Raw genomic sequence first — 25,566 nt, forward strand, 5'->3', positions numbered from 1 at the left:
GGCAGGAATCTACTAAAAATTAAAATCTTCTTTATCCCCCTTTCCGCAGTAGTAGTAAAGTGGTAACATTGGCTACTGTTATATTAGCTACATTTGATATCTGACCTATAGATTTAGGGGTACATTTTCCAAATATTTTTTTGCAAAATGCTGTTTCCTTCGACAATTATCGTGTCAATTCACATTCCCATCACAGTACATTATGAATATGCCCATTTTGCTGTTTCTTGAAAAATACTGCATATTAAAATTGAATATTACTACATATTAAAATTGTAAAATAAACTTTTATTGTTTATTTTATGATAATGGAAGAATTATAATTTACTGTTGAAATGGGGGGATAAAAACATGAAAAAAGATGCAGACACCAACCCCTGTAATCTCTCTACCCAGCGCACTGACATTTTGGTGTGTCTCCAGTGTGTTTTTCTTTTCTTATCTTGTGTGCGTTCTTTGGGCTTGGACTGTGCATTGTTGGGAGTTTACTGTATGGCAGAGGAGCTACACTCCCCAAGTGCAGCTTCTTCCCTTGTTAAGTGGTGTTTATTCTTCAGTGCTGCTATTGTCATCTTTGCTCTTTCTAGGTTGGTTTGTTTTTAAATATGTGAGAAATATGGTTGGAAAATGAATGATGGAACAGTAGGAGGAGAGGGGGAGGACAGTTAAATAAAGGCTGGAAAAATTCCATTCTTGAGACATTAACAGACATGCCTGATAGGTTTGATATAGCTGAAGTAGTAGAATGAGAGTAACAATACTTTGGGCAACTGCCTGTCTGTCCAGTGGTTAGGAGTTGGTGCTTTCACTGCTATAAGTGTGCCTCGCACCACCCTGCCACCCCCCCCCCCCACCCCCACCCCCCCCCCCCCCGCAAAAAAAAGAATACTTTGTCATTCAGAAAGACTGATGCTCATTCAGGAACCAGTCCAAGTGTTACTGTCTTGGACTGGGCAAAGATTTCTCAGGATCATGAAGATATTCTGTTTTCTTGAAGTAGCTCTGTTTTATGTATATGGTGTGAATAGAGGTCAGTTAAAAGCTAAGTTTAAAAAGATACGATTTATCATATCATCAAGCAATATCAAACACCTAGGAATAAATTATAAGAAGGATGTCTTTAAAAGAAAAAGAAAAGGAAAAGATGTATAAAAACTCCACATAGAAACTATGGAGTATTGCTAAAGGAATTAAAGACTTAGTAAAGTAAATGTGTAACAATATGTCTGTTTTTCCCAAGTTGATCTAAAGATTCAATGTAATTCCAAAGAAAAACTTAGCAGGGTCCTGTGTGTGTGTGTTTGTGTGTGTGTGTGTGTGTGTGTGTAAATTAAGAAGCTGAGTCCAAAATCTGTGGTAATGGAAAGGACCAAGAATATTTCAGAGCATGGTTCGTATTCTTCTGGGTGTCCCCCCATACACATTCAGGAGGGGCCTTGGGAGATCAAAACTGTTTTCATATCAACAATAAGATGTTACTTACCTTTTCCCTGCATTGATTTTGCCAAAACAAAATGATGTGCAAAAGCAATGGTGGGTTAACTGCTGGCACCAAGCCAACCGGAATCAAGTCATTGTCACCAAACTGGACTGTAGTTATCACTGTACTGTATGTAATGCCTTTAAAAAAAAATTGAAGAAAAATGTACACAACATATTAAATATTGTATAGTATACAGGGCACATTAAGAGGTCACACATCTTTTTAGTGTTCCATGTACTGAAAGGAGAAGTATGCATGAATCACTTTTGCTGTATATGCAAGCGTGATGGTTATTTTGAGAAAAAAACTCATGGTCTTGTTTGAAATATGAGCTGAACTATTAAATAGCCACCTTTGTCATGGAACACCATGTTTGCCTGAAAAAGCCACTGAGAGATGGACTATGTTTTTTTTTAAGACATGACCATTTGGTGGATGTTTTTTGAAAATGAAGTAAACTAGTCACTCATGTGAAAACATAGTTGTCTGTTAAGCCAGACATTGAAGAGATTTGTACAACTGTAAATTAATGCCACTGTTCTCATTAATTTTGGAGGGGAAAATATAGTAATTAATAGCAAATATTTGCTAATGTGTAATATTTATTTTATTTTAAATTAGTTGATGTTAAATTTTAAATTTTAATATCTATCTAAGGTAAATATTGATAGATATAACCCACAAAGAAGTTCTTTGAGGTCCTCAATAATTTTAGAAATATGAAGAGATCTTGAGATCTAAAAGTTTGAGAATCATGATAAAGTCAGTCTTTAAGAATAAAAATTTTAGAGGCTTATATCATTTGATATTAAGACACTTGTATAGCTACAGTCGGAGAAGGCAAAGGCGACCCACTCCAGTACTTTTGCTTGGAAAATCCCATGGATGGAGGAGCCTGGTGGGCTGAGGTCCATGTGGTGGCAAGGAGTCAGACACGACTGAGCGACTTCACTTTCACTCTTCACTTTCATGCATTGGAGAAGGAAATGGCAACCCACTCGTGTTCTTGCCTGGAGAATCCCAGGGATGGGGGAGCCTGGTAGGCTGCCATCTATGGGGTCGCACAGAGGTGGACACAACTGGAGTGACTCAGCAGCAGCAGCATAGCTACAGTAATTAATGTAGGATAGTATGGGTAAGTGGATTGTGAAATAAACCAGTGGGGTAGAATAGAAAAGCCAGAACAGACTTGCATATGTAGCACAAGTTGATAATTTGATGAAAGCTCCATTGCAATGTGGGCTTCCCTGGTGGCTCAGGGGTAAAGAATCCACCTGCAGTGCAGGAGACCCAGGTTCGATGCCTGAGTTGGGAAGATGCTTTGGAGAAGGGAATGGCTACCCAATCCAGTATTCTTTACTGGAGAATTCCCATGGACAGAGGAACCTGGCAGGCTACAGTCAGTCCATGGGACAGTGAAGATTCAGACACGACTGAGTGACTGCCACATATACACACCTGGAGTTCCATTAATCACAATTCGTATGGAGTAGTGATATTCTAATTATACTGTTACTTCTTCATATACTAGTTGGAAGGCTTCTGTGCTTTTAGTTATGACTCTTAGTTTTAGTTTTATGTTTTAGTGTATAACAACAGCTGCTGCCGCTGCTGCTAAGTCCCTTCAGTCGTGTCTGACTCTGTGCGATCCCATAGACGTCAGCCCACCAGGCTCCCCCGTCCCTGGGATTCTCCAGGCAAGAACACTGGAGTGGGTTGCCATTTCCTTCTCCAGTGCATGAAAGTGAAGAGTGAAAGTGAAGTCGCTCAGTCGTGTCGGACCCTCAGCAACCCCATGGACTGCAGCCCACCAGGCTCCTCCGTCCATGGGATTTTCCAGGCATGAGTACTGGAGTGGGGTGCCATTGCCTTCTCTGGTATAACAACAGCAGAGGCTATCAACTTTTATCAGACTCAATCTCTGTTTTACGTATTTCTTTAAACTTCGTATGCTATTGTGGAATGAAATTCATAGATTAGTACTACATATGTGGTACATAATTTGGCTTGGAATTGAATTTTGGTTTGGAGATGACTAACCCCATTGTCCTCAAATATCTATTGTCATTGAAAGTAGTTTATATCGCATAGGTTCTCCACACTCTGCATATTACCCAAATTTCCCTTCATTTAAAGCTTAAAATTCTCTTACCCATTGTATTCTGCAGTTTCAGTGATGACCTTGGTGGTGAGGTGGTTGTGGTGGTTTAGTCGCTAAGTCGTGTCCGACTGTTGCAACCCTATAGAAACTGCCAGGCTCCTTTGTCAATGGGATTCTCCAGGCAAGAATACTGGAGTGGGTTGCCAATTCCTTCTCCAGGGGATCTTCCCAACCTAGGAATCGAACCCAGGTCTCCTGCAACACATGCAGATTCCTTACCAATTGAGCTATGAGGGAATCCCTGGTGGTGAGGTAGATGATTTAAGTTGGAAGACAACTGGCTTTATAGCTGAGCTTTTTTTCCCTAATATTTTATATATATTTTTCTCTTTGCCAGTGGTTTTGGCCTTTTTAAAAATTTAGTACAGCCTTTGTATTATTACTATCTTTTTTCTTGAGATAACAATGGCATCTAACATTATGTAAGTTTCCTATGTACAATATTCTATTTCTACTTCACTATGCACTAATGCGCTTACCACTGAAATTTAATTTCTGTTACCATACAGTTGATTCCCTTTACCCATTTCAGCCTCCCCGGGCCCCTTTCCCTCTGGTAACCACTCTTCTTTTCTCTGTGTCTATGTGTTTGGTTTGTTCCTTTATTTTGTTTTTTGTTCATCTGTTTGATTCCACATATGAGTGAAATCTTACAGTATATGTCTTTCTCTAATGTATTTCACTTTCACAGTACCTTCAAAATCCATCCATGTTGTTGCAAATGGCAAGATTTCATCTTTTTTTATGGCTGATTGGTCTTCCCACGTAGCTCAATTGGTAAAGAATCTGCCTGCAATACTAGACACCTGGGTTCTGTTCCTGGGTCAGGAAGATCCCCTGGAGAGGAAAATGGCAGCCCACTCCAGTATTCTTGCCTGGAGAACCCCATGGATAGAGGAGGCTGGAGAGCCACAGTCCATAGGGTCTCAACAGTTGGACACGAGTTAGCACTATCTTTCTTTCTTATGGCTGATTAATATTCTGTTGCATATATATCATACATTTTAATCCATTCATTTGGTGATGAGCACTTCAGGTGTTTCCATGTTTTGGCTATTATAAATAATCCTGCAGTGAACAAGGAGTGGGGAATACACATATTTTCAAATTAGTGTTTTTATAATCTGTGGATGAATTCCCAGAAGTGGAATAGCTTGATAAAATGGTAATTCTATTGTTAATCTTTGACGAATCAACATACTATTGGGTTGGCCCAAAAGTTCTTTCAGGTTTTTCCATAGCATCTTATGGATAAGTGAACTTTTTTACCAACCCAAAATGGTAAAGACTCTGCCTGCAATGCAGGAGATCTGGGTTTGATCCCTGGGTCTGGAAGATCCCCTGAAGAAGGGAATGGCTACCCACTCCAGTATTTCTGCCTGAAATTCCATGGACAGAGGAGCCTGGCAGGCTATAGTCAGCCCATGGGGGTTGCAAAGAGTTGAATGTGAATGAGCAATTAACAGTTAATATTTTCCATAGTGGCTGCACAAAATCCCATGAACAGTGCATGCTGCTGCTGCTGCTGCTGCTAAGTCGCTTTAGTCGTGTCCGACTCTGTGCAACCCCATAGACGGCAGCCCATCAGGCTCCACTGTCCCTGGGATTTTCCAGGCAAGAACACTGGAGTGGGTTGCCATTTCCTGAGTCTTCCATGAGGGTTCCCTTTTTTCCACATTCTTGTCAACACTTGTTATTTTTTGCCTTTTTGATAATAGCAGTTCTAGCTCTAGCATATGTGAGGTGATACCTCATTGTGGTTTTGATTTGTGTTTGCCTAGTAATTAGTGATGTTGAATATCTTTGCATGTGCCTGTTGACCATCTTTATGTCTTCTTTTGAGATTCATCTCCTCTGCCTGGTGTTTAATCAAATTGTTAAGTTTTTTTTGTTTAATTGTTTTTACATTAGACCTCCTAGATTGATTGTCTCCTGTTTTTGTTTTGTTGTTTTGTTTTTTTATTTTTTAAAAAACTTGCTTATTTGTTTTTTGTTTTGAGCCAAATCTTTGAATTTTATCTTCTATCTGGTGATGTTTTAATTTTGGAAACATTTTAAAATTTTTCATCCTTTTGTCTTTTGCATGTTCCTTTTCATTACATCCTATTTTTGCTTTGTGAATGTACTATCCTCACAAATGTTTTTAAACATTCTGATTGTATCTTCAAATTTCTCCTTGTTGTGTAAGTCACCTCTGTTTCCTCTAGTTTCAGGTTTTTTTAAAAAGTTTTTTGTATTTATCTTTTGTTCTGTAATCTTTTTGCAAATATTAGGTGATTCATAGCTGTCTATACTTACATAAAACTAAGGGAATAGCGAGGCTAAACAGGAGCCACATTTATATGGACAGGCTGCTGGTAGACTTCTTTCTGTTAGGCTGTATAATGGGCTTTTCCAGGTTCTGTTCTTAAGACTGTAATTTTCCTTTCTGGTCTCTCTTTCTCTTTGTAAAAGCCCACAGTATTTCCTGGCAGTCTTGATGCTGAAAACTTGGCCTCTGTGTACTGATGCCAAGTTGAATCTTGGAGACAGAGTTTTGGGTAAGATAGAAAAGAATAGCCTTATTGTTTTGCTAGGCAAAGTGGGGACACAGGGGACTCCTGCCTTCAAAAACTGTGTGTCCCATCCTGGAAGGATCTGACGAGGGGTTTCATGGCAGTGGTTCAAGGACTTCCCTGATGGCTCAGAGGGTAAAGTGTCTGTCTGCAATGCAGGAGACCTGGGTTTGATTCCTGGATTGGGAAGATACCCTGGAGAAGGAAGTGGCAACCCACTCCAGTACTCTTGCCTGGAAAATCCCATGGACGGAGGAGCCTGGTAGGCTGCAGTCCATGGGGTCACAAAGAGTTGGACATGACTGAGTGACAGGACCCGACCAAGGATGGGATTGCTGACAAGTTTAGGATGTGGAGCAGGGCCTACATTCCTTTAATCTGGTTTCAGATAGTCTCTTGATGAGCTGCTCTGATTCCTTTAATCTGGTCTCAGATGGTCTGGGGCTTCCCAGGTGGTAAAGAACCTGCCTGCCTGTGCAGGAGACACAGTTTCTATCCCTGGGTTGGAAAGATCCCCTGGAGGAGGGCCAGGGTCGCAAAGAGCTGCATGTGACTGAAGCAACCTAGCAGGCAGATGGTCTACTCTGGAATGAAGAATGCTGGCATTTTCCATTTTGGGGATTTTAGTTGTGTAAAGAGCTCAAAAGTGATTTGTTACCTATATCCTTTGAGGTGGAACCAGGACCCTGCCCCAAGACTGTGCTATTGTTTCTTGACTGTGCCTCCCTTGTCTGTGTATACCCTTCCTTCACTGATTAGCAACTGTTTGAATCTGCCCTTTGGAACTCAGGGAAGGTCAAGGAGGCTGGAGTCTGTTCCTTCAAACAAGCAACAGGGGACTCAGAGGCTTCTGTTCCCAGGAGCTCTGCAGAGTCCCGCTTTGTTCACTGTCCAGTCCAGGTATTAACTAGGTTCAACCCTGTGTAGCTTCTGAGATCAGATGAGATTGGATGTGTTTTGGGTGATCCTTTCCTAGATAATGGAGAAGGAAATGGCAACCCACTCCAGTACTCTTGCCTGGAACATTCCATGGACTGAGAAGCCTGGTAGGCTACAGTCCATGGGGTCGCAGAGTCGGACAGGACTGAGCAACTTCGCTTCGCTTCCTAGATAAGACTGGAATTTCTTTAGGGCTCTGCTGGGTAGATCCGTTTCGTTTTCCCTAGCATCAGGTCACTGTGCCTGTTTTGGACCTTGTCTCAATTGTTGTTTGTTGTCTGATTGTATTAAGTAAAATAGACCAATGCTATGTTTAATAGTAATAATGTTAAGTGGGCATTTGTGCCTTATTATGATCTTAGTGAAAATATCTCTAGTGTTTTCCTATTAAAGTGCTCATCCTGGGCTTTGGTTTGCTGTGCTCAGTCTGTCTTACCTGTCTATCTTCAAGAATTTTTTGACATCTTTGATGTGCTCATGACCTTCTTATTGTACTGATTTTAGGTTCTTTTGTTTCTAATGCTCTTGCTATTGTTTTAAAGGCATCTGAGAAAAAAGGAGATAAACCCCTGGGCTTTGCCTGTCATTTATTCATTATTATTGTGAGACTCCAAGTAAAAATACTTTGCAATATTGGAGTTTATCTCCTTGTATGTCTTTGTGAAACTAGTTATGAAATTGTTTTGGAAATGTTTTGTGACTCTGAGTTATTCAACATTAAAAAAAATGTTTTCATCCATTTTAAGAGGTGTAATCTGAAAATCTTTTGGTTCATGCTTTACCTTGAGTAGTTAATTTTTGAAGGTAGACTTTTTCTCTAGGTGGTCATACGTATCAGAAACTAATGAACAGAAAACAGTTAGCTATATGAAGAATCTATTTAGAAATAAAATCATATGGGGACTTCCCTGGTGGTCCAGTGGTTCTCCTACAGAGGGTGTAAGTTTGATCCCTGATCGGAAAACTCAGATCCGTCATGTGGCATGGCCAAAAGACAAAAACAAAAGAAAAAAAATGTTCCAAAGACTGTAAAACTATAGTTAGTAGTGTTACCAAACAAAATTTGTGTACCCAAAATAGTGGGGTCAAATAAAGGTTCCAGTTTGGAGCAGTGAAAGGTTTATTGTAGGGCCAAGGAAGGATAATGAGCGTGGCTCATGCTCAAAAAACCCAGAACTTCCCAGTGGATTGTGGGGAGTTTTATAGCAAAATTTGGGGTGAGGGCCGCAGGGCATACAGTGGTTTTCTTCCGAGTGGTTGATGGTGAGATACCAGTGTTGGGGTCCTTTCATGGACTGGAACCTGGTGGTCCAGAGTCGATGATAAGAAAGTGAAAGAGAGAGCTGGAGGGAGGGGGAGAGAGAGAGAGAAAGAAAGAAAGACACGGGGACCCAAGCTCTGATGGAGCAAAGGTGCTTTATTAGCAGAAATGCAGGTGTATATATCTTTCGTAAGATGATTACTCAGCTATTACACAGGATGAAACTTTATCAATAGCCACAATGTGGATAGTCTAATACATACAAGGTCGCTGACACTGAAAAGAGTCACTGAAGGGAGTTACAGAAAGGAATCCAAGCAGATACTGTTTCTCATGATCTCAGTCCTGAGTGCAGCTCTACTCTTTCCTGGAATAGGAACTGATAAGAAACAGAAAATCCTTGAGAAACAGCACGTAGGAATCCTCCTGTTAAACATTCCCTGACACCAGAGCAGTGCTCCAAGAATCTTGCACTCAGCCTAAAGTTGCCGTCCTCCACATGGGTGTGGGGGACCTTGGTTCCTACAAAAGAACTCAAAAATACTCAAAAATATTATTCTATGTATTCCTTAAGGTGGAATCTGGATCCAGGGTTGCACTGTTGTTTCTTGACTGCTCCTCTTCTGATTCTGCATTTCCTCCCTTCCCTGATTAGCTACTATGTGGATGTGTCCTTTAGGATTCAGGGAACCTCAGGGAAACTGAGCCATGCTTGGTTTCAGTAGATGGAGGTTGATGGAAATAGATTGCCATGGTGAATTTATGAATTACTGAGATTGGGCATAGTTACCCAATTTGGATTAATGCTTGGACTAACCTACGATCCAAAAGCAGTGAATTTGTTGTCAGGATTAAGGAAAACTGATTTGGCCCTCATTTATAAACTTGAACATTTTGAGGGGAAGGGATACATAATGTATATAGTTCAGAAATAAAAATGTGGGGTAAATAATAAAATGTTCCTCTTCTATACAGTCCCCAGCTCATAAATGTTCCTAGAATCTTATGTTTATTTCTAGAAACAATGTGTATAGAAGCAATGAGGTATATGTGTTAGCGTCTTTAAGTAGATAGTGAAATAAATTATGACATTGTTATGTTGTGCTTGTCAAGTCATAAAGATGTGTCTCATTCAGTCCAATAGCTGTTTTATATTTCTAACTTATTCTTGTTGTTCAGTTGCTCAGCTGTGTCCGATTCTTTGCAACCCTATGGCCTGCAGCATGCCAGGCTTCCCGGTCCTTCACCATCTCTGGGAGCTTGCTCAAATTCGTGGCCAATGAGTTGGCCATCCAACCATCTTGTCTTCTGTTGTCCCCTTCTCCTCCTGCCTTCAGTTTTTCCCAGCATCAGGGTTTTTTCTAATGAGTCAACTCTTCACATCAGATGGCCAAAGTATTGGAGCTTCAGCATCAGTCCTTCTAATGAATATTCAGGATTGATTTCCTTTAGGATTGACTGGTTTGATCTGCTTGCAGTCCAAGGGCCTCTCAAGAGTCTTCTCCAACACCACATTTCAAAAGCATCAATTCTTCAGCACTCAGCTTTCTTTATGGTCCAAATCTTACATCCATACATGACTACTGGAAAAACCATAGCCTTGACTACACGGACCTTTGTTGGCAAAGTAATGTCTCTGCTTTTTAATATGCTGATTAGGTTGGTTGTAGCTTTTCTTCCAGGGAGCAAGTGTCTTTTAATAACATTGCTGCAGTCACCATCTGCAGTGATTTTGGAACCCAAGAAAATAAAGTCTGTCACTATTTCCATTGTTTCCCCATCTATTTGCCATGAAGTGATGGGACCGGATGCCATGATCTTAGTTTTTTGAATATTGACTTTTAAGCCAGCTTTTGCACTCTCATCTTTCACTTTCTTCAAGAGGCTCTTTAGCCTCTTTTCTTTCTCATAAGGGTTGGTGTCATCTGCATATCTACAGTTATTGATATTTCTCCTGGCAATCTTGATACCTGCTTATGCTTCATTTTAGTTCAGTTTAGTCACTCAGTAGTGTCCGACTCTTTGTGACCCCATGGACTGCAGCACACCAGGCTTCCCTGTCCATCACTAACTCCTGGAGCTTACTCAAACTTATGTTCATTGAGTTGGTGATGCCATCCAACCCTCTCATCCTCTGTAGGCCCCTTCTCCTCCCGCCTTCAAACTTTCCCAGCATCCGGGTCTTTTCTAGGGAGTCAGTTCTTCCCATCAGGTGGCCAAAGTTTTGGAGCTTTAGCTTCAGCATCAGTCCTTCCAATGAATACTCAGGACTGATTTCCTTTAGGATTGACTGGTTGAATCTCCTTCATCTAGCCCGGTATTTCTCATGATGTACTCTGCATATAAGTTAAATAAGTAGGGTGACGTAAAGAATAAGCAGGGTGATAAAGCTGACCGCCAAAGAATTGATGCTTTTGAATTGTGGTGTTGGAGAAGACTCTTGAGAGTCCTTTGGACTGCAAGGAGATACAACCAGTCAATCCTAAAGGAAATAAGTTGGTGATGGACAGGGAAGCTTGTGCAGTCTATGGGGTTGCAAAGATTCAGACACTACTGAGTGACTGAACTGAAGCAGGGTAGCAATATGTAGCCTTGACGTACTCCTTTCCCAGTTTGGAGCCTGTCTGTTGTTCCATGTCCAGTTCTAACTGTTGCTTCTTGACCTGCATACAGGTTTCGCAGGAGACGGGTAAAGTGGTCTGGTGTTCCCATTTCTTTTAAGAATTTTCCACAGTTTGTTGTGATCCACACAGTTAAAGGCTTTGGCGTAGTCAGTAAAGCAGAAGTAGATGTTTCTCTGGAACTCTCTTGCTTCTTCTGTGATCCAGTGGATTTTGGCAATTTGATCTCTGGTTCCTCTGCCTTTTCTAAATCCAGCTTGGACATCTGGACGTTCTCGGTTGACATACTGTTGAAGCCTGACTTGGGGAATTTTGCGCATTACTTTGCTAGCATGTGAGATGAGTCCAGTTGTGTGGTAGTTTGAACATTCTTTGGCATTTCCTTTCTTTGGGATTGGAATGAAAGCTGAACTTTTCCAGTCCTGTGGCCCCTGCTGAATTTTTGAAATTTTCTGGCATATTGAGTACAATACTTTAACAGCATCATCTTTTAGAACCTGAAATAGCTCAGCTGGAATTCCATCACCTCCACTAACTTTGTTCGTCATGATGCTTCCTAAGGCCCACCTGACTTTGGACTCCAGGATGTCTGGCTCTAGTCCAGTGATCGCACCATTGTGGTTATCAGGGTCATGAAGATCTTTTTTGTATAGTTCTTCTGTGTATTCTTGCCACCTTTTTTTTAAACATCTTCTTTTCTGTTAGGTCCATACCATTTCTGTCCTTTACTGTGCCCATTGCTGAGTTTTCCATCTTTGTTGGCATATTGAATGTGTAGCACTTTCATGGCATCTTTTAGAACTTGCAATAGCTCAGCTGGAATTCCATCACCTTTACTCACTTTGTTCGTAATCCAATAATTGATGGATATTTGCTTCATTTTAGTCTTTTACTGTTACAAATAGTACTGCAAAGAGCAAATCTGTGCCTAGGTCATTTCACATGTTGAATTATGAGGTTGTGTACAAATTAAATTACAAAGTAAAACAGTAGAAAATGTCTTAATTATATTTTTTGTATTTGTATTTCTTCCTTCATGTTTCTATATTGGTCAAAGCAGGGGAATTGAACTGAAAGGATTTGTAATTTGTGAATTTATGATGTCTCTATTGAGACCTTTTTAAAATCTTCAGAGAAAACAAATTTTTACAGACTTGTGTCTATTGATAATTAAGTAGTAATGAAACCGTAACTCTGATTGGGATTTGAATTTACCGTCTTTTAATGAGATCACACACCTTGTATCAGGCTTAATGAAGCTGAAGTTCTTGATGTCTTATAGCAGAAAGAATTCAGTGGGAGACAAAGTAATAGATAAGAAGTGGATTTATTTAGAAAGAAACGCACTCCATGGTGTGAGCCATCTCAGAAGGCGAGAGAGGCACAGAGTATGGGTTTGTCAGTTTTTATACGTGGGGGACGGGGGGGTGGATATTTCATAGGCTAATGAGTGAGAGGAGTATTCCAACCATTTTGGCAAGGAGTAGGGATTTCCAAGCCAGGCTTCAGCGATACGTGAACCGTGAATTTCCAGATGTTCAAACTGGTTTTAAAAAAGGCAGAGGAACCAGAGATCAAATTGCCAACATCTGCTGGACCATCAGAAAAGCAAGAGAGTTCCAGAAAAACATCTATTTCTGCTTTATTGACTATGCCAAAGCCTTTGACTGTGTGGATCACAATAAACTGTGGAAAATTCTGAAAGAGATGGGAATACCAGACCACCTGACCTGCCTCTTGAGAAACCTATATGCAGGTCAGAAAGTAACAGTTAGAACTGGACATGGAACAACAGACTGGTTCCAAATAGGAAAAGGAGTATGTCAAGGCTGTATATTGTCACCCTGCTTATTTAACTTCTATGCAGAGTACATCATGAGAAACACTGGGCTGGAAGAAGCACAAGCTGGAATCAAGATTGCTGGGAGAAATATCAATAACCTCAGATAATGCAGATGACACCACCCTTATGGCAGAAAGTGAAGAGGAACTAAAAAGCCCACTGATGAAAGTGAAAGAGGAGAGTGAAAAAGTTGGCTTAAAGCTCAACATTCAGAAAACGAAGATCATGGCATCTGGTCTCATCACTTCATGGGAAATAGGTGGGGAAATGGTAGAAACAGTGTCAGACTTTATTTTTTGGGACTCCAAAATCCCTGCAGATGGTGACTGTGGCCATGAAATTAAAAGACGCTTACTCCTTGGAAGGAAAGTTATGACCAACCTAGATGGCATATTCAAAAGCAGAGACTTTACTTTGCCAACAAAGGTCCATCTAGTCAAGGCTATGGTTTTTCCAGTGGTCATGTATGGATGTGAAAGTTGGACTGTGAAGAAAACTGAGCCCCAAAGAATTGATGCTTTTCAATTGTGGTGTTGGAGAAGACTCTTGAGAGTCCCTTGGACTGCAAGGAGATCCAACTAGTCCATCCTAAAGGAGATCAGCCCTGGGTATTCTTTGGAAGGATTGACGCTAAAGCTGAAACTCCAGTAGTTTGGCCACCTCATGCAAAGAGTTGACTCATTGGAAAGGACTCTGATGCTGGGAGGGATTGGTGGCAGGAGGAGAAGGGGACGACAGAGGATGAGATGGCTGGATGGCATCACTGACTCAATGGATGTGAGTTTGGGTGAACTCCAGGAGTTGGTGATGGACAGGGAGGCCTGGCGTGCTGTGATTCATGGGGTTACAAAGAGTCAGACATGACTGAGCGACTGAACTGAGGGGTTTCCAGAAATTGCACCACCATGCACTTTTTGACCTTTATGGCCGACTTTGGAAATGTCACGGTGCCTGTGGGTGTGTCATTAAGTTCGCTACCTGGTAGCTCAGTTGGTAAAGAATCTGGCTTGCAATGTGGAAGACCTAGGTTTGATCCCTGGGTTGGGAAGATCCTGTGGAGGAGGGCATGGCAACCTACTCCAGTTTTCTTGCCTGGAGAATCCCCATGGACTGAGGAGCCTGGTGGGCTGCTGTCCATGGGACCACAAAAAGCTGAACACAGCTGAGTGACTAAGCATGCATGTATTACAGTGAGAGTATACTGAGGCTCAGAGTCTAGTGGACTTCGACTGTCTGCCATCTTGGGCTTGTTTGGTTCTAATCAGTTCATGTTGTGTCCTCGGGCTCTGTCATTCTTTTAAAGGTTGTGCTCTGCCCCCTTCCCTCCTGTTTTAGTAATGTTAAGTTTAAAGTGTATAAATAATAAAATAGAACTCCACTGTGAGTTAGCAGTCTCTCTCTAGAGTTGACTATTAATGTTAAAGAAACTAATAAAAGCAATTTTCTTTCTCTACATTTTGTTGTGCCAGTATTTTTATTTTAAGATGTTAGATTTTTGTGACTTTCTTGGTATCTGTAAACAAAATTTGAATTAGCCAAAAGAGTGCTACTGAGACCATAAGTAGTGCTACTTAAGAGATGAATGTAGCATAAAGAAGTTACCTAGTGTGTTTAGGCTTTTAGGAGAAGCAGGACTAGAGGAAAAACGAGAAAAATCATACCATAATTTAACATTTTTAAGTCTACATGTTTAGCACATTTTTTCTCAACTGTTGTGTTTATGCTATGTAATCTTTGGTGGTTGAAGTGTTTTCTTTTGCAACTAAAATGATAATGAAGAAAAGCACTGGGTGTATACCACAGAATAGCCTACATTTTGTACTGGTGTTCCACATGGTTGTGCAAATAAACGCTTACGAGATTTTCTTAGTATCAAAACAGTTTATTGGTCATCTTGTCTTGGAGAAGAGGAACTTCCTAGTGCCTTTTGAACATTTCACTTTCTCCTAGTTATGAAAGGGAAAGTGGCACCAAGAGAGGATTTTTTTCCCTTGAATTTCTCTTTGAAAGTTTCTTTCATGTTTGTTATCATATCTCCAGTATCAGGGATTCATATCTTATTGCTTTGGTTCTCTCCACATGCCATAAACACAGGGGGCTTTCTAAAACACTGCTTGTCGTGTTTCTTCACAGAATCCACTGAGCTGTTACCTTAAGCTCAGCCTTGGTTTCTTGGTTTTTCATTCTTCTAGCTTACCTACTCACAGAGGTGTTTCAGCTTTTCTGTTTTGTTTCTTGGGGGCCTGCTTTAACTTTTATTTGTTAACATCTGTTAAAGTAGTATTAACAACAGAAAATATATATTTGAATAGGAATACTTAAAAGTGTCCAGATTTCTTTTTCCTTTATTCTCCTCTTTTTAATAATCCAAAGTTGTATAAAATTATATTTTTTCGCTTATATAGTCAGTCCTTAAATATTTGTTAGTAAGATATAGTTAAGAAAACCATTAGTCAATATTGTGTTCTCATCCAGGAGCACTCTTGTCTCCCAAGGAACATTTGACAGAGTCTGGACAGTTTTGGGTTTGCATCTGGTTTAGGACTCCTCTATCATCTACTGACTCAGCCAGTGGTGCTGCCAGGGTTGAGAAAACCTGATTTAATGTCATCATAACTCTTGCTCCCTTGGTGTATGTACGTGTGTGTGTATACACATGAATTTATATACTTGATCTAATTAGGACCCTCCCCCTTCACTTTAAATATACTAATACAGCTGTCTAGTATTACCTCAGGCAGTTATGTGGCTGGTTCCCATTGTGCAGTTATTTTCAACTTCTCTAACGCTGACTTTCGTGTTTATACTACTCTTACACTGCCACTATTCATTTTCAATTTTGAAAATGTCTCTTTGCTTCCTCTTCTCCATTCCCTTTTGTGTTTCCAGCATATCACAGTTTTATTTAACTTAATGTCTCTGTATTTTATGAGCACATAAATGTTCCTCACATAATTGTCTCTTGTACAACCTTTTGTTTTCCTTGGAATTAATAATTGTTTTGCGTTTTCCTTTTGATTAATCTTCTAAAATGTAAAACATTTTAGTCCTTGCTTATCTGAAAATGTTTTTCACACTTGACTGATGATTTGTTTAGGGATATAATTCTGGTTTGGAAATAATTTCCCTCAGAATTTTGAATCTTTTCTTTTGTCCTGTCTTACATTCCTGCTGTTGAGAAACATAATCTTCTGAAAGCATTTTGCATTTTAAAATTTCATTTAAAAAAAATTTGTTCATTGTGTTTAGTGGATTAAATGGTGTATAAAACTATTTGCTGAATTTCAATCATAGAACCAGGCGTAATTCTTTATATGAAAAAATGTTCAGAATTCAGTTTGTGGCTAATATCAGACTCATAAGATCAGTGACACACATGCCACTTTTTCGAAAGGAGGGAGTCTTAGAAAGTGAGCCTTTTGATTTGGGGTACTGTCTGGTTTGCAGACAAAGCTCCCAGGATGGCACAGAGAGCGTCCATGTGCTCTCCACTCAGGTCTTGCTTAATGTTTACAGTTCATTTAATCATGCCATCTTCATCAAAACTAAGAAATTCACACAGATATGTTACTGTGTTACTACACTCCAGACTGTATCCAGACATTAATCACTCTTTCTCTGACGTCCTTTTGCTGTTCCCAGATTTACCCTGGCATTGCATTTAGGCATCATGTCTTCATCATCTCCTCTGGTCTGTAGAATGTCCCAGTCTTTCCTTGTTTTTCATGACCTTGATAGTTATGAAGAATATGTATATATTTTTTAATAATGACTTTATTGAGATATTGTGGTAGTTAAATTAGTGGTCAACTTGACTGGGCTCCTGTCATACTCAGATGTCTGGTAAAAAACCCTGTGTGTGTCCATGAGGGTGTTTCCAGAAGAGATTATTTGAATCAGTAGACTGAATAAAGCAGATTGTCTTTCCCAGTGTGAGGGAAACCTCTTCCATTCGGTTGAGGGTCTGAAAAGAGCAAAAAGGTAGGAGAGAGAATTCTCCCTCTGACTGACGAAGCTGGGGCCGCGGTTTCTTCCTCTCTGGGACTCATAGCAGCAGTACTCTTGAGTCTCAGGCCTTTGGACTTGGGCTAGAACTGCACGTTTTGTTTGCTCGTTCATCAGGTGATGGAAATTTCGATTGTTCTACTTATTGTCTGTTGTAAATAATGCCGCTGTGAATGTCTGTGCACGAGATTTTGTGTGGATGTATGTTTTCTTTTCTCATGGTATTATACTTACGTGTGGAATTGCTGAATCAGATGGCAGCTGTGTGTTTAATATTTTGAGGAGCTGCCAAACTGTTTTCTCAAGTGACTACACAGTTTTGTATCCTCACCAGCAAAGTGTTAGTGTTCCAGTTTTGCCAATCCATGTCAACACTTGTTATTGTCTGTTTTTCATTTTAGCCCATCTTTGTGGTTTTCTGTGAACTGTATCTCACTGTGTTTTTGATTTTGCATTTTCCTAATGGCTAAGAATGTTGAGAGTCTTCCCCCCACCACAACAGCAAATTATTTCTTTGCATATTTTAAAAAGTGAAATGTAATCGACATACAGCATTATGTTAGTTTCAGGTGTACTACATAGTGATTTGACATTTGCATACATTACGAGATGATCACAATAAGACTAGAAACTGTCTGTCCCCCATACCAAGTTACTATAATATCACTGACCATATTCCTTATGCTCTATATTATTACATTCCCATGACTTATTTATTTTCTAATTGGATGTTTGTACCTCTTAGTCCCCTTCACCTATTTGCCCCCATGCACCACTGCCCGCCCCCATCTCTACTCCTTCCCCTCTGGCAACCACATGTTTGTTCTCTGTGAGTCTGTTTTCCTTTTGTTTTATTTTTTTGTTTTTTAAATTCCACATGTAAGTGAGAAATCACATGGCTATTTGTCTGTCTTCGTCTGATTTATTTCATACCCTCTAGATCTAGCTATGTTTTTGCAAATGGCAAGATTTCTTTTTTTTAAATGGAAAAATACCTTTCTTTAATGAAGAAATAATGGCTTTCAGTGAACAAGGCAGGTTTAAAATTCATGTTCAGTGTGCCTAAGGATCACCTGGTCATGCTTGTTAACCACATAGATGCTTGGATTCCTTCCAAGATATTTGAATTCAATTATCTTCGTGCGACACTAAGAAAGTTTCATTTTTCCAGGTCCTGGACCATTGTACTTCTGTGTGTTAGTGAAGGAAAGCCTTCAGATAGTGGGGGAAATGGATGCTAATTTAAACTTCCTTGTTTTCCACTTGTACAAATGGGTAACATCTTTTGATAAGAGGAAAAATAACCTGGGTGCACATTTTACATAAGGTTTTTGAGTCCTGTGGGATTATGCTAGCATCTTGTTAAGGAAACAGCAGATTTCAGGCTGATCAGTACCTGCCATTAAACACGGGACTGTATTGTGTTGTAATAATCACATTTTTCTCTGTCCCTGTACTCTGCCATTTCTGAAATATAATATTTATATATATATTTTGAAATAAAATATACTAAAAAAAAACTTTTTGAATGATACGTGGGAAAATATGTTATCTCTAGAAATTGTGTGCTCCTGTCGAAAAGCAGTATGAATGGGCCTTGAGTGATCTTTCTCAATGTTACAGTCTTTCCTATGTTTTATATTGTTAATGTTTTCATATCTTTATTCCTTATGGTTTAAAGTGCTGTGCAAGAGACACAGGTTCATTGCTTGAGGTTCAGGGTAAAACAATTGCATTATCTATATTCAGAATTTGTTAATAGTTCCTTTAGTTTGCAGTTAGCTTAAAATTTATCATGTTTTTCCTGTGAGCCAAGATTTGTTCAGCATAACGGAAGCCAACACTTTAAGTCTCTTTTGAAACTACTTTGTCAACAACTCTTGGCGTGGTGGTACACGTGTTAATTACATGTTCATGTTTACTTCACAAAATAACTCTGACTCAGCCTCTTACTTTGTTAGCTGTTAATATATGCACATGGAAAGTTAAGTGTCACGTTTTTGTTTTTAATGGGAAAGGTACAGTATAGGTACATTAAAGAAAAATTATAAGTTAAAATCATCTATTATCCTTTCCTTTTTGCATAAAATCTGTACTTCTGAAAATATCTTACATTTTAGATTGATTGGGATGGCTGTCCTTTTATTGGTTTTGTAATCATCTTGGGCCTCTAAAACCAGTATAACCAATGTTTCCTTACCTCCTGATGTAAATATGAAAATAACGGTTTAGTGATTCGGTTTAACATCTTTTTTCATGGACTTTGCTGGGGGTCCAGTGGTTAAGAGTCTGCCTGCCAATGCAGGCAGGGGACATGGGGTTTGATCCCTGGTCCAGGAAGACTCTACATGCCGCGGGGCAGCTAAGCCTGTGTACCTGTGCTCTAGAGCCCATGCGCCGCAACAAGAGAAGCTGGTACACTGCAACTGGAGAGTAGCCCCTGCTCACTGCAGCTAGAGAAAGCCTGCATGCATCATTGAGGACCCAGCGTAGCCATAAATAAATAATTCTTTAAAAAAAAAAAATCTTTTATCATTTCAGACAGTATGGAGGCACCTCTATGCTGTATTCTTTTTATGAATTTTTAGTGTCTGTTATCTTATAAAATTCAAGTGATACCTATTAAAATAACATTTATAGCATCTGCTCCTCCCCATTTTTTTTTAAACCTGACTATAGAGAACTTAAAAAGATTTTATGATTTCTAGGTGGAATAAGTATTAAATGTTAGAAATATTGCTTTGTCAGCTGTTGCTGAAGCAAGAGAAGTAAATGAAACTATTTTTGGAAATCCCGTCTGTTCCTTAAGCACTCTTGCATGTGTGAGCACATATTCATGGGTCATAGAAGTTCTTCTATGGCAGTCGTAGATGTGCTAACAGCAGCAGAGCAGTTCCCCTTGTAATTCTGTCCTTTGCATGAGCATATCAGGTAATTATTGATTTTGAGTGTTATATTCACTGAAATAATGGTGTTATTTTTTCTGCTTCAGTACTATGCACGAATAAAATACATTGGAAAAACAGAAAACCTTCATAACTCGAAGTAACCGAATTACGGATTTGACAGGATAGTGTAGAAGTACCACGTGCTCTCAGAGAAACCTTTTTTTTTTCTTTTAATTTTATTTTATTTTTAAACTTTACAATATTGTATTGGTTTTGCCAAACATCGAAATGAATCTGCCACAGGTATACATGTGTTCCCCATCCTGAACCCTCCTCCCTCCTCCTTCCCCATAGCATCCCTCTGGGTCGTCCCAGTGCACCAGCCCCAAACATCCAGTATCGTGCATTGAACCTGGACTGGCGACTCGTTCCATATATGATATTATACGTATTTCAATGCCATTCTCCCAAATCATCCCACCCTCTCCCTTTCCCACAGAGTCCAAAAGACTGTTCTATATATCAGTGTCTCTTTTGCTGTCTCATATACAGGACAAACCTTTTGAAGTGATATCAATCTAAGATGATTAACAGAGAAAGATATTTTGATGAGAGGAAAACATTTTTTTTTCAATTTAAGTTTAAGGAATATACAGTTACAAAATGCTTAGTGTAGTTTTTGACTTATGCATTCGTGTTTTGCTTTTGGTAATTTTTTCCTTTGAACTGTATTTCACTCTGGTAATCCAACAACAAACTTCCTATGTAATGTGTATTTGATGCATTTGTTTTTACATGTTAATTTGTGGAGAGCAAGTCATGATTTTTGTTTAGAAAACCAAGTGATATTATGACATTTTAAAAGTATTTTGTGAGTCCTGACCAATATCTGTAACTTGAATAGTCTCTCAGAATTCTCCTGTCAAATTAGTAGCTATACTGAATTTTTCAAACTGGGAAGATAATTTTAAAAGTGGTATTAAATGCCACTACGTGAATAACCATAATTTTTCTCAGGTCTAGACAGGCCTTTTTTAAACAGCATTTCATTTTCAAGTACACACCCAGCTATGATCAAAGGTAAATGCCATGAGACTTCAAGATCCATGAATGTGTCGATCTTTATTTGCCCCTTGCTCTATAGGAGTTCCTCGTGTTTAAATTTTAACTAGTCTTTCGAGCAGTTTCAATAAAGGTAAGTTAGCAATAAAGGTATAGTTACATCAGGTAATCCTGGTGTAAATGTGTATTATTTTTATGTTCTTGTATGCAGTGGCTACTATAAAAATTTGAAGGTTATTTTAGGCACTGGTTTACATGGTGATTTCTTTAAAAATCCCTTGTATAAAATTACCTCATATTAACTCTTTACAGATTCGGAAACTAACTTTGTCTGAAGATTACATTGTATTCTTCTTTTCTTCTTAAAGAGTTAGGAAATACCTATAAAATGTTGTATGTTATAGGGATTTACTACCTAACACTGTTCCTTCCCCAGGTTAGCCTCTCAACAAATGTCTCCAGCCTTATTTTTTAGGTTCCATAACACCAAGTTGTAGAATAAGTCCAAGTGTATGCATGTCTAGATGTTCCTGATGTCATCTAGTTCTTAATACTACCTTTACATTTTGAATGTTCCTAACTTTGTGTATATCATCTCTGTGAAGGCAAAGTGGCTTTTCTTGCATTTATTCACTTTTTTTCTCTTTCAACAGGGGGAAATGCAGTGTTGCCCTTCTGAATGAGACAGAGTCAGTATTGTCATATCTTGATAAAGAGGTAATTCACAATTATACTTGTGTGTGTTTTTCCCTCTCTATTTCATACAAAGCCTATACATTTGTATTACTTCTTCTTCTAACAAATTATTGCATAATGATAACGATATTATGGTAAAAGTATAATGATTAGAATATATTCGGGTAATTTCATTTCTCTGGTTAACTGAGATAAAAGTTGGCAAAAACTCCTTAGGTCTATCTTTGCTTCAGAATGAAAAGTTGGTAAAGTATAGCAAATGATTGAATTGGTAGTGAAAGAACTTTTTTGGAGGGACAAACTAATTTGGGCTTTATGAAATAAATAAAAATACTTGATCCTCTTCCCTTTTTAAAAAAAATTTTTTGGAAGTAAATAGCTTTTCTTTTAGGCTCTTTGCAGATAAAATTTTACCATTGGTGGTCTGCTTCCTTTACTAGAATCCTAATAAACTTTGTCACCTAAGAATAAATTTTTCTGTAACCTTCAAGACACGTCATAAACATTTTTATGAAATTGAATTAGAGCATGGACGCCATTGAAGGGAGGAAATTCTCGTAAGCAGACTATTTTACATTTTGCAGTTTTATGTGACTTTTATCAATTTTGTTGTGGGGAAAATACTTTACTATTTATTGATGGTTCAGTATTTAACCTGCATAATTTCATAGTGTTTGTTTTCCCAGAATCTTCATTACATATATATTTTAAAAAGCAAAATTAAAGGGACATATTTTCTTTTAAAAAAAATAGTTTTCTATGCTCGAAAGTGTTGCTCCCTTATCTCAAATGAAGTAAAATTACAGAAAAAGACTGATGCAAACATGTAGAACTACTGTGCACCAGAAACCTAATAAGAAGGAAAGTAAGTATTCAAAGCAGAAAAAAAGGCTAATAGTCTTGTGAAATTTGAAAAAGAAGTGTTTATTGTCAGTCTGTCAAACAGAATGATGGATACTATGGATTGATGATGCTCAGAAATTATCTTTTGTTCACAGGAGCAGAAATAAAAAGAAGAAATAGCCAATATATTTTAGTATATTACACTGTGTTTGGCCGCGCCAAGAGCGAACTTTTACTGCTGCACTGTGTCTGCGTGGCTTGGCTTGCGGGATCTTAGTTGCCCGACCAGGGATGGAGCCCAGGCCACTGCGTGGGAGTGCAGAGGCCTCACCACTGGGCCACTTGGAAATCCTCTGATTTGTTTTTTAAAGATGCTATTTGTTGCCTTCTAATTTGTTAACAATTTGTATCTGCTAAGGATTGTAGTAGATGAAAATTTGCCAAGTCTTTAGGATTTTTTTTTTCCTATCCTCTTGCTTTTTAACCTCAGTCCTTTATCAATCTACTGTTCTTTAATAGGCCCTTTCAGGGTTTAATATGGAGAGTCATGCAGTAGATGACCCTCACATCCATGGGGCAGGGAGATCGGGGGGAGCAAAAGGCAAGACTTTGCTGGTTCAGATGATTTCTAGTGGTTATGCAGAATTCAGCTAAAGACTGGTGGCTATAGGTCATTTTATCCTTTAGGTCCAGTAAGTAGGGTGTTTGCTCTTTTAAGTGACCATGGAAAGTTAGATGGGTATGCTGGTGATGATAGAATGTATAGTTAGGTTTATATGCTTACCCATATAGACATATGTTTTAGAATTTAAAGGACAACTGCAGAATTATAATTAATGGATAATTGTAATTAAACAGATAATTGTAATTAAGTGTATATAGTGTGACACATTAGTAAACTGCATATAAACTAAGTTCTATAGTTTTAATGTGAAATGTGTCTGCATTTTAATATTTTTGATAAAATGTGGGATGGGCAGTGTCAAAGTAAGAGTATCACACGTCTATGAAGGCACCCTTAGTGTTTGGTGTGGGCTTTACAGCTTTAAAATGACCACTGGATTTCAGTGGTCTTTATTTGACGTTAGCTTAACTTTTAGAGCAATTAATCGTTTTCTGTTAGACTAACTAAACAAATAATAGTAACACTTTATTATCCACCTCAATTGTAAGCTATTTGTTTTCATTTAATTTAATTTTATACTGTTTACCTGATGATAGTAACATTATGCTCTCCTTAAAGATTTATGAATTTATTCACCAAAATGAAATTTTATGCTCTGTGGAGTTTTTATGGTTTCATTATTATGACACTGGATTTATTGCTTTATAAAAAGTAGAAGGAATTACGTTTATGTCGATATTTCTGTCTTCTGTCATCTTTTTTTCCAGGATACTTTTTTCTATTCATTGGTCTATGATCCCTCAGTGAAAACACTATTAGCTGACAAAGGTGAAATCAGAGTGGGACCTAGATATCAAGCAGACATTCCAGAAATGCTCTTAGAAGGTATGTTTTTCTTTTGAGTTTCAAATCCTGTGAAAACAAATTTCCTTGAAACTTGAGTATTTTCATCAGGTGGAAAAAACAACTTTCAGGCCAAAGTTTAAAAGTAATGACCTCTTCCAATTTTAGAAATACAACAAACAGCAATGAAAAATCATTTATTTGATCAATTATTCATTTTTCATTTCACATTTTCATGAGTTTTCTACCTGTATTTTTCTTTTAAATACAACTTTAAGAGCGTTAATGTTGTTGAACTTGTATTGTAATGTGACAGACTCATGCTTTGAGATTTGTGTGCCTTCACATCATCTATCTGAGGTAGCCATGGAATCTAGTGAACACTTAAGTTCTGGTGGAGATTTTGGCTGAACTGGGAAGTTTGTAGACCAGAGAGATTCAAAACTTTACATTTTAAAAGCATATCTTCCTAGCAAGACTTAATTTTTCTTTTTTCTGTCATAACTGTATACTTAAAACCCTTATTTTCTGATTTGAAAAAGTAAAACATTCTTAACATTTAAAAAATGAAACACAAAATAAAGTGTAATAAAGAAAATGAACACCACACCCTTTTCTTCATTCCAAACCCGTATTTCAGTTCAGTTTAGTCAATCAGTTGTGTCTGACTCTTTGTGGCCCCATAGACTGCACAGGTTTCTCTGTCCATCACCAACTCTTGGAGCTTGCTCAAACTCACGCCCACTGAGTTGGTGATGCCATCCAACCATCTCATCCTCTGTTATCCCCTTCTCCTCCTGCCTTCAGTCTTTCCCAGCATCAGTCTTTTCTAAGGAGTCAGTTCTTTGCATCAGGTGGCCAAAGTATTAGAGCTTCAGCTTCAGCATCAGTCCTTCCAATGAATATTCAGGATTGATTTCCTTTAGGATTGACTAGTTTGATCTCCTTGCTGTTCAACAGATTCTCAAGAGTCTTCTCTAATACCACAGTTCAGAAGTGCTCAGCTTTCTTAAAGGTCCAACTCTTAAATCCATACATGACTGCTGGAAAAACCATAGCTTTGACTAGATGGACTTTTGTCGGCAAAGTAATGTCTCTCCTTTTTAATAGGCTGTCTAGGTTGGTCATAACTTTTCTTCCAAGGAGCAAGCGTCATTTAATTTCATGTCTGCAGGTTGACAAAACATAGTTCCCTGGAGAAGGGAATGGCAGTATTCTTGCCTTGAGAACCCCATGAACAGTATAAAAAGCCAAAACCCATATTTTATTTTGGAAACAGCAGTGGCTCATAATCCATTCAGGAATGGTCCTTGTGCAGTGGCAAGTTGCAGGTTACTCTGCAACTGCTTCTTTCAGTTAATGGTGTATCTTTTGCATCTTTCCTAACGAGAAGAGTGCTTTATTCTTTTTGTGACTGTAGAGTTCTTAATTCTGCCTGGATGTGGCATAATTTATTTCCTTTACCAGTACCCCTGTTGATAGACATTTAGGTCTTTACATTTTTAAAAAATTTACTTTGGCTGCACTGGGTCATCATTGCAGCGTGCAGGCTCTTCATTGTGGTATTCAGGCTTTCCTAGTTGGGGAGCAGGGGCACTCAAGTGCGAGGGCTTAGTTGCAGTATGTGGGATCTTAGTTCCTTGACCAGGGATTGAACTCTTCGGCCCCCTGCATTGGGAATGCAGAGTCTTATCCACTGGAGCACCAGGGAAGTCCCTGCATATTTTGAGCAAATGATACT

General features: G+C 38.7%; 1 protein-coding gene across 8 annotated transcripts in view; it reads left to right on the forward strand.

Annotated features, from left to right (window-relative positions):
- Positions 1-25,566, forward strand: part of MTA3 (metastasis associated 1 family member 3) — a 212,740-nt gene that overhangs the window by 104,465 nt on the left and 82,709 nt on the right. For all 8 annotated transcript variants that reach the window (XR_009739340.1, XM_061432189.1, XM_061432190.1 and 5 more), the window contains exons 5-6: positions 21,472-21,535; positions 23,750-23,867. Coding sequence is in view for 7 of the 8 variants with exons in the window: in XM_061432189.1 (XP_061288173.1) it covers positions 21,472-21,535; positions 23,750-23,867 (182 nt within the window). In the remaining variant the exon portion in view is untranslated. The remainder of the gene's footprint in view (positions 1-21,471; positions 21,536-23,749; positions 23,868-25,566) is intronic.

Source organism: Bos javanicus, chromosome 11 (genome assembly GCF_032452875.1).
Source record: "Bos javanicus breed banteng chromosome 11, ARS-OSU_banteng_1.0, whole genome shotgun sequence".
NCBI classification, from domain to species: domain Eukaryota; kingdom Metazoa; phylum Chordata; class Mammalia; order Artiodactyla; family Bovidae; genus Bos; species Bos javanicus.